The 12,761-nt window shown below is 48.6% G+C and overlaps 1 protein-coding gene across 5 annotated transcripts in view; it reads right to left on the bottom strand.

The window, feature by feature from the left end:
* Positions 1-12,260, bottom strand: part of GPC3 (glypican 3) — a 142,371-nt gene extending 130,111 nt beyond the window's left edge. For 2 of the 5 annotated variants that reach the window (XM_014885959.2, XM_088173145.1), the window contains exons 1-2: positions 11,956-12,260; positions 3,105-3,266 (exon numbers count right to left, since the gene is read on the bottom strand). In XM_014885959.2, coding sequence (XP_014741445.2) covers positions 3,105-3,266; positions 11,956-12,124 — 331 coding nt within the window. In that variant the 5' untranslated portion in view covers positions 12,125-12,260. Of the gene's footprint in view, positions 1-3,104; positions 3,267-6,028; positions 6,173-11,955 lie in introns of those variants that run through there. The other 3 variants (XM_088173146.1, XM_088173148.1, XM_088173149.1) reach the window with 3 other exon arrangements.
* Positions 12,261-12,761: the final 501 nt, after the last annotated feature.

Raw genomic sequence — 12,761 nt, 5'->3', positions numbered from 1 at the left:
AGGGAACAGAGTTCTTTAGTGAAGGGAAGGGGAGATAGAGAAGAACCACACTGGTATTTTCCTGCTCAAGTTTACCTTTCACAAAGTTGAGTTATTCAGGTTTAATATTTAGGAAATCAGCAGAATTTATTGAGGGATGTTTTTGTTGTCATTGTTTCAATAGGAAAATACTGGATGGTGGCAGGGCCAGAAATTCCCCCACTGAAAAATAACAAAGATCTAATATCAGAAGAAAAAGAGAGGAGAAAGCAAATCATAGCCAAGCTTCTCACAAGTCTCTCCAGCAGGTGAGTTGCCCTAACTACTGGTTAGCTTGGAGAGAACATTTAGCAATACTAAATGTCACATGACAAAAAATACATGAGCAGTTCTGAGGTGATGGGGCTCATCCCAGCCTCAGAGCTGAGAACCCCAGCCAGGAGGTGCCCACACAGGCAGGTACCACCAGCATGGATACACCAGGGGAAAGCAAAAAAACTGCCTACAAAAAAAAACATCCTGGAGTGAGATTTAACTGCAGTCGAGGCAGCCACAATCCATTTTAACACTGTCAAACGCAGCAAGTTTCCAAAAGATTAAATCACTACTTAAATCATCTTCATAATTTTAAAAAATGCCTGCAAGATAAGACCAGGAGCTAATTGTAGCATTTAAATTTAGTGAAGGTTTTTTTGGTTGGGATTTTTCCTTCTTAACTGCAATAAAGAAAAAGCCCAAGGGTCTAAAACTAATAATCTAATAAACTTTGCTAAGTGAACATTGTAACAGATAGGCCTGGATGAGATTTCTTGTAAATGCCAGACAATTTCCCTTGATCTTTATCAGCAGAGATGCTGCTCTAGCTTCAGCAGGAAGAAATTAAATTTGGTGCAAAATAATAACATCTGGGTGAGATTCTGCTTGTCAGACTAGCAGTCCCTTTAGATGCCAGGGTAAAAATATTAAAATGAACTCTGAAGGATTTCACATTTGTGTTTTTAGTACGAGTGGCTGAGCTGTGTTTCCATACCAACACATTTCTCCTCTCTGGAGAGAGGTGCAATTATGCATCCTCTGCACTGGGTCCCCAGACTGGGGGTCTGACCCGAATCAAGACATGTTGGGAGCTCTCCTCCTGCCAGAGCCCATCTCAGAGCTGGCACTGCTTCCAGCAATCCCATCCCTGCACTCCCAGCCCCCAAGGGGGGAATCTGTCCCCAGGACCTGCAGGAGATGCTCAGGGGACACTGGGGCTCCAATTGTGGTCACAGGTTCCTCTTCCCTGACCACTCCAGCATCTCCCAAAAGCTGAGTGCTCTGCACAGCCCTGCCAGGGGCATCCTGCACAATTCCTATAGCTGGAACAGCCTCTGGCACTGCAGCCTTCAAAACACTCTTAAGCAAGCAGCAATCAAAAGATCAACCTATTTTAAAAATCGGTCTTCTACAAACTTTTAGACTAATTTTAAAGATAGCAAAAGTAAATAGTGTTCAAAGCCTAATGAATCATCTTTCAAAGTCCCCAACACTTTATACAAGATAATTAAAGCGAGCTCCTCAATGGTTCCAGCTACAAATTCCTCTTCTGCAATAGGACTGCAAACGATTTTTAGTCACTTTAGAGTTTTTTATAAGCAGAAGTGATTAGAAACTTCAATTAAATGCTTTTCTTCCCCACCACCAAGAACGGCAATCCCACATACCAGGGCTTCTCAGAATAACTTCAGCTTCAAAGCCCCGGCACAGGTCTCTGGGCTGGGGGGAAATAACAGTTTTTAAAAGGTGGGGTGGAAGGGGGAAATGATAAAATCAAAGCACAGGATTCAGTTCTCTCCAGAAGTGGCAGAAAGTTCAGAGCCAGAGCACCCCAGTGCTGTGCACAACCTGCAGCTCCACAGGGTGTCATTCCCACACTGTAAAATCTAATGTTGCAGTTTCTGTCAAATGGGAAGGAGGGAGGCAGACACTCTATTTCACCCAGGTTATTCACCATTTCTGAAGCTGGTCCACATTTTCAATGCCTAGGAAACCAATCTTTCATTAGTTTTACTCCATTCTGGTTATTAGAATTGGAACTTAATGGTAACTGCATTAAGAATTACTGAGGGGAAAAAATGTGCTGTTATCTCCTCAGCAATTCATTTGATCTTACATTGAGAAAAACAACATATTAGACTTCATCAGTCAATTGTGGCCCAGAACAGCTCTGCCCTGATCTCACAGGCTTCAGCAGGTCTTGGGTCTTGCTATTAGTGAGGCATAAACAAAAATAAATCGATTATTCTGCAAAAATATCATAATGAAGGAAAAAACGCTTGGTTGCCCATGACTTCTTTTTTAAATACAGGCAAAAACACCATTAATACAGAATGATGGAACCTCAATAAGACAGCACTCAACAAATAAGCAATCATTTCACTGCACATTAACCATAAGGCCCTAAAAAAATGATTGCAGATTTAAGTGGCACGAGCTAGTGTGTAACCACACTAAAAAATATTCAAAGTTCCATTTTGCAAATAAAAAACAAGCAAACAAACAAAACCATCATTTTATCATTAGAAAGAGAGCTGCCCCAGACAGCAGGGCATCAGGTCACCAAGCACTCAAATACCCCAAGGGGCACCAGGGGCCACATTTGGGAACCTGCAGCTCTGCCACCTTTCCCACAGAATAACCCATTTTGTTGTGCAGTGGATGACAATAACAATACACACAGCTGGGGCAGATCTTACCAAGCATTCATTACACTGAGGTGACAACCAGATCACCTCACTGCAACCCATATTTTGGGACTGACAGAGTCAGACAACACAATGCTTGCACAAATATTTTAATTCTTGGAGAGATGGTTTGTTGCTTTTTTTTGTTTTAACTTGCACCTCAAGAAGTTTAACCTCTAAATTCCCATTCATTCTTAGAGCTGCAGGAATATTTAGGACAAGCCCTGCAGCACAACCATACAGTAAACCAGGTACACTACTAATCACAAATATACATATACAATATCTACAAACACGTGAAAACAAATTAACAGAAAGCTTCCAGCCACTTGCACTCCCAACTGCCCGGTGCTGAGGAAGAGGAGCAGAAATGCAGGAGCCTGGAGCAGCCCCAGCACTGACCTTGGAAGACAGCAGCGTTCTGGATGACGAGGAATTTCAGCTCCATGCTGGCAGACTGCAGCAGCTGCTCCATGTTCAGGCGAGCAGTTGCCTGGTATTTCTCCTCCATCTTCCTGGAGCAGCACGTGGAGCCCTTTGGGATACACACCTGCAGGTCAGTCCCTGCAGAGGCACAGGAAAAAGCAGAGTAATTCACATTAGGAGGTGGAATGAAGAGAGAAAACCAACTCCAAGCATCTCTGTGGTCGCAATTGCTGTTTGGGCAAATTGATGACCTTTCTGGAATTTGTCCTGAGCAAGCAGCTTGGCCCAAGGACAGGATGGATAAGGCAGAGCCCAGATTGCTGAGCAGTGACCCCTGAGAGCTGTGCTTGTCTTCAGCTCCCACACTCTCCATGCTCTGATGTGCTGGTGCTGAGCAGAGCCCGAGCCTCGCCCTGCTGTGCCCTGGCTGCCCACAGCAGTGAGGAGGCACAGGTGGGCAGGAGAGATGGAGTGGGAGGTGGAAAATGGAGCATTTGAGGCTGTGGATTTACAGTGAACAGAGTAATGTGTGTGGTACATCAAGGAGGATATGCTTGTAATTTGCATAAAGACTTAAAAGTCATTTGGAACGTAACAGGGCTATCTGCCTGCAATCTCTACCCTTTTGTATCCCCAGCAACAACAGTAACAGCAGAAGGACACAGCTATGATCTACCTGGCTTTTTAGCTGACTTTTAAATTGCACAATCAACGTGTCCATCCTTCCTCCACTGCAAGAGGCAAAGCACAGGGCCCAGCTTCACCCATGGGTGTCCTGCTGCAGAGGGACAGAGCACATCCCCAGGGATGCTCTGAGCACTGCAAAAGGCAAGAGCCTCTTCAGCAGCACCTTGGCTCATTCACCAGGATGGGACAAAAGCCAGGGGACACCACTTGCTCTGGCATCTCCAGCACTGCTCAGTGATGCTAAACTTCTTTTTTTGACATTCCCGAAGCATTTATTCATGGAGAAAGTAGACAACTTTAAGAAGAGTGTTGTTGGCTAAAAATAAAAAAAATCTGGGGAAGAAAATAAAAATCTTTCTCGGCTCAGACAAGAGAAGATGAAACAGAAGAGCTGGAAGTAGCAGCAAAAAAAGTCCCATCTTCCATCAATTTTAAAGAGCAAACTGAGGCCCCAAACACACCAGCAGAGCAATAAGCTCGTATCAAAGCAAATAGCTCTCCTCATGCAAAACACATTTAATCGGATGCTGCTCTTAAAAACTCAAACAGCAAAAAAAGCTCCATAAAAAATGGCTATCCATGGTCAAAAACAGCCAGACCCCACATTTCATTGTCTGCATCATGCCAAAGCAAAAGCAATTCCCTGCTAGGCTCGGCTCTGCCAAGAACCAGGATTAGGGAGCAGTTCCCAGGCCAGTGACCAACAGCCCTGACAGAGTAAAGGCTCCTCACACCTCTCAGCCCTCACTCTGCCTTCCTGCTTGTTATAGAGGGTTTTTCCCTCAATAAAAGCTACTTTGGTGATTTACATCTTTGCTCTGGAAGGATTATGCATCCTTTCAGGTTCCTGTCTTCTCTCCTTCACAAGAGTCTTCTACCACATCCACTCTCTCCCTAATTACTACAAAGTGTCAAAAGTCACTTTTGCAAGTGTAGTCTAGAAGAACAGGATTAATATTAATGTCAGTTCAATCGTGTGCCTCCTGAAGAAGAGCCATGCACAGTGCCAAGGGAAAACCAGCTGTCAGGGCTCAGGAGCAGCAACAGCAGAAATCCTCCTCCCTCCAGCCCTATCCCTTCCCCTGGCACAGCATGGGAAAAGGAACATGAAACACTTCATCTACAACACACACTGCATGTGGGGAAAGGAGATTTAACCAGTGCAAGCCCTGCTGTTGCTGCAAAAAAACCTCATGCAAAGAGTGGAGAGAGGTCCACATCCCCATCCTGGCTCCCTGCTGCCTCAGTTTCCCCTTCTGCAAAGCAGGATGCCCAACACAAATCCCTTCCCCGAGCCCTCTGACACAGAGCCAGCACCACCAATGTCTAAAGCTCAACCTCAGTGATCCCTGAGCTCACCCACTCCAGAGGAGCACAGCGACAGGTATTTCATGCATAGAAAAAATAAAAGGGACCATAAAACCACGTAACAGCAAGATACTGTGTTAATGAGAGAAACAGTCATATAACAGCAAGTTAAAGAGGTTTTTTAAAGTCAAACCCAACTCAATTTGCACCACAAAAAGGCTTAGCATGGTCTCTTTAACACGACAATATGTCCATAAATTTCTTTTTAATACAAAGCTTATTTCCTCCTACATTTATTATATTACGACACATTTCAAATTATAAAATAAAAATCCTTCCATGATTAATGGAAATACCAATATAGAAAATCTGAGAGTTGGCAATTAAGAGGTCTCTGCAAGTTAAAGCCAAGGAGAGGAAGCAGCAAGGTCATCTACTCACATCCCATCCTTCTTGTTAGCAATTAAGCCAACTTCTCCCCTTAAATGGATCTTTATTTTTGTGCAGTAAAAAGACAGACACATGCTGTATCAGAGCAATCACGGAGGAGGAGGAAAAAGCCTGGGAATTAACTCAGCTTAAAATGTTTTACAGAGACAGCCAAAGACCACGGTAAGAAACATCACAGTAAACACAACAGGACAGCACAGGCAGGGCAGGCTCTTGGAAGGTACCAGGGACAAGTTCTTGGCACAGTGCTGCCTCAGAGGGATGGGGAATGGGGGCCTGGCTCCCATCTGCCAGCTCTTTTCTGGGTATGGCTTTCCCAGATGGCGAGCTGGCTCAAACACTCCCATCTCCAAGTCGCCCAGGAGCTTTCAGTGCCAGTCCCCCAGGAGCCACTAACCCACCGTGCTGACCCCAGCCCCAGCAGACACAGACGAAACAGAGACAAAACTTTTGACCTGCGAGTGTCTTTGGGGTTTATTCGTGCCGGTGCTGGCAGGAGGCTGCTCTGCAGCTCCGCAAGGGCCGGGGGCTGAGGGATGCAGAGACACGAACGCCCGGCAACACTCGGCAAGCCCACGGACCAGACACCAGCAATAAATGAATTAGGGTGCCACACGTTTCTGACTCCAAAAAAAGGCACGGGAAAAGGTCCTGTGAGTCATCAAATCCTACCTCTGCCTCCCAATCCACCTCCTCTCAGCATTTTATCTAACACAAACACCTCCAGCGATACTCGGGCTCGTGAGATAGCAAAGCCCATTCCGCTGCTTAATGGCCCTTTACTGTTAAGACTGTTTTTATCTCTCAACCTACACAACCCCTTTTTCTTAAAGTTTCAAGTCATTACACCTTGTAATGCCAGTCTCAGCCCTTGCAAACAACCTTCTCCTTTTGCTATAAATCACTACAAACTCATTTTCAGAAAGAAAGCGTCCCTCAAATTACTGCAGCCGTTTCATTAAATTGCATTTGGATGCTCACATACCAATCTCGGCAGGATTAGTGAGATGATGAGATGCCAAGCACAGCAGCCTGACCCTCTGACACCCAACTCCCATGGATGAGGAGGCAGTGGCTGCAGCCCCTTCCATGGGTGCAGGATCGCCAGGCACCATCAGAGCTGTGCCATTTATGCCATCTTGGGGAACAGCAGTGTAAATGCTCCAGCAATTTCCCATAGGCTCCCAGCTGACAGAAATAAACTCTGAAGCTGCAGTAATTTCAGTAGCACCCTGCCTTTTCCTCCTCCCAACAGGGAATTTTTACTGACGGCCGGGTAGCAGTGAATTTAAACCATTACATTTGACTTTGATGTACAATTATTCCCGCAGATAGGTGGTTAGTACAGCAGAAGTGAAAATAATTTCAGCGGATTAAATGTCAAAAATAAAAACCTTCAAGATCATCTCTGGGGAGTTGTGAACTCCTTCACAAGGCTGACGGATTTTCCTTTGATTTTAAGCATCCCAGGATAGCTCCAACCCTGTCATCAGATACAGGCAGACAAGCTGTGCACACTGAGGCACACAAGCCTTCCTACCCAGATCCAATGGCAGCTTAAATCAGATTAACATTCCCCCCAAATTTACCCCAGGCATTGCCAAAATAAGAGCCTGTCCCTGCTTAACGCTACATTCCTGCAGCCTCCTCCCCATGTGAGGGGGCTCTGCTACCCCCATGCAGTGGCACCTTCGCCTTCTGCAGTCTGGAAGTGTCAGGAGTTCCTCCCACCCTCCTAACTCACCAGTTTGGTAATATTACCCACAAGAAATATGCTGTTTTGGGTCAATTTTCCTCCTGCAATTGTTTTACAACCAGCATCATGCTTGAAATAGATAAAAGCAGTGACTCAACATTTAAATATAGTGGATTTTTCCCCCAGCTTTTTCAATACTTTTTATTAAGAACCTTTTAAATTATGTGATTAGGGGGTTGTACATCTGTCGGCACCTTTTAATGCTCAGCATTTAGTGGGAGGAAAAGGAAATGCAACTGTTTAGAACCGAGAACACAGACTGAATGCTGATCTTTATAAATCTAATTAAAGAGATATAAATTATAAGCCAACCTCATTCAATAGGTGATTTAAGTTGGAACAGTATGGGTACTTCATGGGATATTTATTACTGCTTAATTATCCTTTATTTTCTATTCCATCTTGTGTTTCACAAGGCCATCTGACTCTAGATTCCTCCCCTGGTCTTACAATGTTGGCCAGATGATTCTCATGCAAATCTAACACCCTATAAAAACACATCTTTTAAAAGAAGACATTACAGAGAAAAATGGGTTTTACAGAGTAGAAGTTTCCTCCTAACAAACGTACAAATGTATCAACAGTGTCATCAATGGAGTTAACTTTGGGCACCCACTCCCCACACAGATTTGTTGCAGTCACATGCACACCTCCCACAGCCATTCCAAAGACTGGGAAGAACGCTGTCCAGGATGTTGTTAAAGTTAACCTCTGGGGAAAAAAAAAATAAAATTAATGATCTCACTATAAAACCACTGCCTGGGGAGGTTACTAAATTTTAGGGTTCTGCTCCTGCTCTCTTAACTATCAAGAGAGCAACTTGCAGGCCTGAAATAATTAAGAACAGAAAACTCAATTATCTAGTAAACTAAGCTTTTAAACCACCGTGCTAAGCTAAATGGGAAGGCTGCACAGGGAGGAGCATCATTAGTCCCACTCAGGAAAAACAGAATAAAAGAGCAAGAGTACAAAAGGAACCAGTTCATGAGCAAAGGGGCATCGAGACCAGCAGGAAGAGTTGGGATTTTTAATTTTTAAATTGTACATTGGCACACACCAGCTGCCAAAAATAAAAAAAAAAGACAAGAAAGCTTGACATGCTCAGCCAACCACTTTTAAAGTGTTACACCTCAACTCCAAAAGGTTAATCTCCTACTTTCTTAGGGTGAATCCATATTTGCTTCCATCAAAGAAAATGAACAAAAAGCTGGAAATAACATTTTGCTGTGGGAGAAGGAAAACAGACCTTCCAGCAGATATTTCTGTCAAGATAAATATTCCTCAGTTTTCCATTGTCCTAGAGCAGCGAGATCCATCCCCTGTCCCCATCCTGCCAAGGCACCAGCTCACCCTTCCCCTCCACCCCCAGGCACCAGCACCAATACAGAGAAACCAAAATGGCAAAGAGGAGAGAAAAACAGACCAGGAGAAATGGAAATTCAAACTGCCGTTTATAGATAGCAGAAATTATGCAAAGAAAAGACAAATGGAGGAAGAAAACCCAGACAGGCAACATAGGAAAAAGAGCATTTAGTTATTACTGAGCATGAAGCTACCCCAGCACAGAACCACAGGCTGACTCAGGAGCTGGCAGTCTCATCTTCATCAAAACCCAGGAAAAGCACTCTGCCATCACCCTGCCTTCATTCCTCTCCAGCACAAGATCTCTGATCCAGCTCCAGTGGAGATGTTGCCATGAATTACACCCTCCCAGCCCCGGGAGCAGGCAGCCACAGCTGACAGGAGTTAGGCCATGCTGTTCCCCACCTCTAAGCACGCTCCAGAGTGACACAAACCCGGACCCCAGACAGCAGGACCAGAGGAGACCAAGCTCCTCACTGCCTGGTGCACGCCTGCAGCTAGAATAACTCCCAGGCCATCAATATCGCTCACGAAACAGCATGACACTTCCCTCACATTTAACAGAATTGCCTCTTTTTTTGGATTGTTTTTTAATTAGAAGTGTGGTCTCTGTCTACTTCAGAGCTCTCCTACAGAGCATGCTGTGCCTATGTCCCTCCAGCCCACGCACCACTGATGCAGTAAAATGAGCTGTGGGACATTTCTCCTGGGTGTGTTGCAACTCAGCAGCGCTTCCACTACTGACTCCTTCAGCAACAACTGCTCATAATGCAAAATGGGGCTCCCAGAAACAATTGCTTTCTGTTTGTGTAAAAAAAAAAACCAACAAAACAAAATCCACATTTTAAATAAGTTGTTTAGCTTCAGTTTCTCCAGGGTGGTGATCCATACGGAAAGTTCTCAGAATTGATTCCATGGTGATTTATGGCTGGGAACTCCAAAACTTTTTTTAATTGACAGATGTACAAAAGGAAGAAAAGCGATAAACAGATGCCTGGAAAATAGCCCTTGAGTGATGTTCCCCTATTACAGAGATTTATGCAGAAGCTACTAGGAGAAGCAAGTGCTCTGAAGTGTAATTACCACACAGAGTCATGCAAGATGGGCCAGATCCAAGGTATAAGCAAGCAGTCATTGCTTTAATTATGATCAAGTTTATGTACTTAGGCAAATGTAAAATCCACTTTCGATTTGATATGTGGGAACTTTATCATCGTAACAAGCTGGAAGCATTCACTTGAAACACCAGCCCTGTTACGAGATATTGATCCAGCTGCCCACAGGCTCTGCAGAGAGGCAGAGGGCTCCTTGCTCCTCCTGACTATCAGGGATGCAGCTGGGGCTCACAGGGGAGCACGAACGTAACTGAGGAACCCCAGCAAGCTGAACCCTGCTGGGAAGGGAAGATACCCGGGCAAAAATACCCACTGCAATCACAGCCAGGCCAGAGGATGCTACTGCTTTCTGGGGAAGGATCGATCACACTGCAGCAGGGCAGCCCCAGCAGCCCCTCAATACAATGGGAGTCATTCTCCAGGAACCTGCCCAGCTCTCCAGCACCTCCCTGGGATGTGTAGAAACATACTCAGCAAAGCTACTTAGGAATGAAAGCAAGAATCTCACTGACTTTCAAAGAAACATCTTGCCTTCCTTCTGACAAACAGAATTTGTCGATTCAGTGGTGATAAGAGCAGCTCCTTCCCTTTCCTTCAACTCTTCATGCAAACATTTCACTGGAAAGTATTTCCAGTGCCATTTCCTTGCTGAACCAGGAGACCAAGCCCCTGTAGGACAGAGAGAGTTGTCTCTGCTGTTCCTGCAGCTAGTCTGAAAGGAGCATCAGGTGTCAAAATTTATATGAGAAGAGAACATAAGGACAGGTAGGGATAGGAAAGGTACACTCACCAGGACTCACATCTAAACTCCCCTCATATCTCTCACAGCTCTTGATAAGCTGAGGCATTGCTACAGTCCTAGAGACCAAAGGACTTGGGATTTGCAGAAGCAGCCACACCACCTTGCAGTCCCAGTTCTGGGCACCCCATTCCCCCCTCCCTCTCCTGTGCTGCAGCAGATCACTGCTGAAGGAACTCCTGTGTTTCTGGCCTGTGCGACACCAAATGCAAGAAATGTAACTCAACACATCGTCATTAAAAGCAGCCACCGCTGGCGATGATCTCATTGCACCTCCCCTGCCTGTCACGTTTGCCTGTTATCTCTTCCTTTTCATACTTTGATCATAAGCTTTTCAGGGCAGGCGTTCTCTGCTGCATATTGAACCCAACACAACAGCACCGAGCTCTCCAGGCAGCTCCGTAACGCAGCCATCAAAACTGATCCAGTTGTGTACGCACACTCCCAGCACACAGCCACCCACCTGGAGCAGCCGACATTCCCTAGCTCCCAAAAAGCTGCAAAAGAACCTTTAAAAGGCAAGGGACTCGAGTATTTTAAAATAAGAGTGAGGCATATATACAAAAAGCAGCCTTGCAGGGCGTAGGTGGTGAGGTTTGGCGGCAGCCACCTGTGATGGGAATTGCAGAGCAGAGTAACACCTCTCGCAGCCCTGTCACAGAACCCCGCACATCCCGGGCGATGCCGCGCTGCCCCTTCCAGCCCCATCCCCGGGAGCTGCGGCAACCCCCGGGCTCAGGCTGGGATGGGGGTTTGGGCTCGGGCTGGGATGGGGGTCTGGATGCTCTCGGAGCAGCCCCATAGAGCGGGATCGCCTCGGACCCTGGCAAACCTCGCGCTGGGAAAAGCGGCTCTGGCGGACCCGGGACCTGCAGAGACGTGACGGGTGCGCGGAGCCTTCGCTCGCCAGCGGGGACACCGCGGGCTCCTGGGGACCTCGCACCGGACCCCCGACAGCCAGGACGGGGCCGGCTGGTCCCTCCGGCAGCGCCGCGGCTCTACCCGACAGCTGGAGCTCACCTTGGCCACTCGGCGTAAAAACCCTCCTGAACAAACCGAGGGCAATAAAGACCCGCTCTCCAGTGGGCTCCCATTACCGCGACGTAATCACAGGCTCCAAGTTATCCCCACATCCGAGGCGCCGAGCCCGGTGGCCACTGGCACCGAGCAGCCGGGTGAGAGCAGCTCCCGGCGGGAGAGCGGGCAGCCCGCACCCGGCTCCGCAGCGTCCCGCAGCCGCGCAGCGACCCCCGTCCGTGGCCCCGGCTCCAGGCGCTGCTTCGCCCCGCACCCGAACGGCACCAGCCGATTCCCGGGGAGACGGTGACACCACGGGGAGGGCAGTCTCACCTGGCACGGGGCTCTCGGGCACCCACTTGGCTCCGGGCTGCAGCACCTGGAAGGAGGCACGGACCTGGCGGCAGGCGGCTTCCCCCGCCGGCTGCGCGGCCCCCGGGGCACCGAGCAGCGCGGCCGCCAGCAGCGGCAGCAGCAGCAGCACTCCGCCGCTCCTCGACATCCTCCCGGCCCACCGGGGCGCTCCTCTAGGCGCTGCCAGCGGGCATGCCCGCCGTGCCGGGACACGCCGGCACCGGGAGCAGCGGAGCCGAGCTCGGCCCCGCGCCTCGCGCGGCGCTCCCGGGGCGCCGGTCCCGGCCCCGCCCCGGCCCTGATTGGTGCCCGCCCCGCCCGCGCCACGCCCCGTTCCGCCCCGCCCCGGCTCTGATTGGTGCCCGCCCCCCGCCCGCGGGAAACTCGCCCCGCGCGCGGCACCGCCCCGGCGCTCATTGGGTCCCGCGGGGCTGCCCCGCCCCGCCCCGCCCGCACCTGTGCGCGCCCTCCCGCCCGGCACCGACACCTACCCCAGTCCTGGCACCAACTCCAACATCGACATCGACACCGGCACCGACCTCGATCCCGGCATCAACACCAGTCCCGGCACCGGCACTGATCCCGGCACCGTCCCCGATCCCGACACCGACCGCGATCCCGGCACAGCCGCTCTGAGCGCTGCTCCCGGTGCCCCCTCGCTCGCTGCCTGTGCGGTGCAGACCCTGCGTGGCCCCACGCGTGCACCTGGCGTGGGATGCGCGGTGTCTCGTTTGCACGCGTTGCATGAGCTCACAGTGCTGCACCGCGAGGGAATAGAGCGTCTC

This window comes from Sturnus vulgaris, chromosome 14, assembly GCF_052056855.1.
Source record: "Sturnus vulgaris isolate bStuVul1 chromosome 14, bStuVul1.hap1, whole genome shotgun sequence".
Classification (NCBI taxonomy): Eukaryota; Metazoa; Chordata; class Aves; order Passeriformes; family Sturnidae; genus Sturnus; species Sturnus vulgaris.
This window is presented reverse-complemented; position numbering and strand designations above follow the sequence as displayed.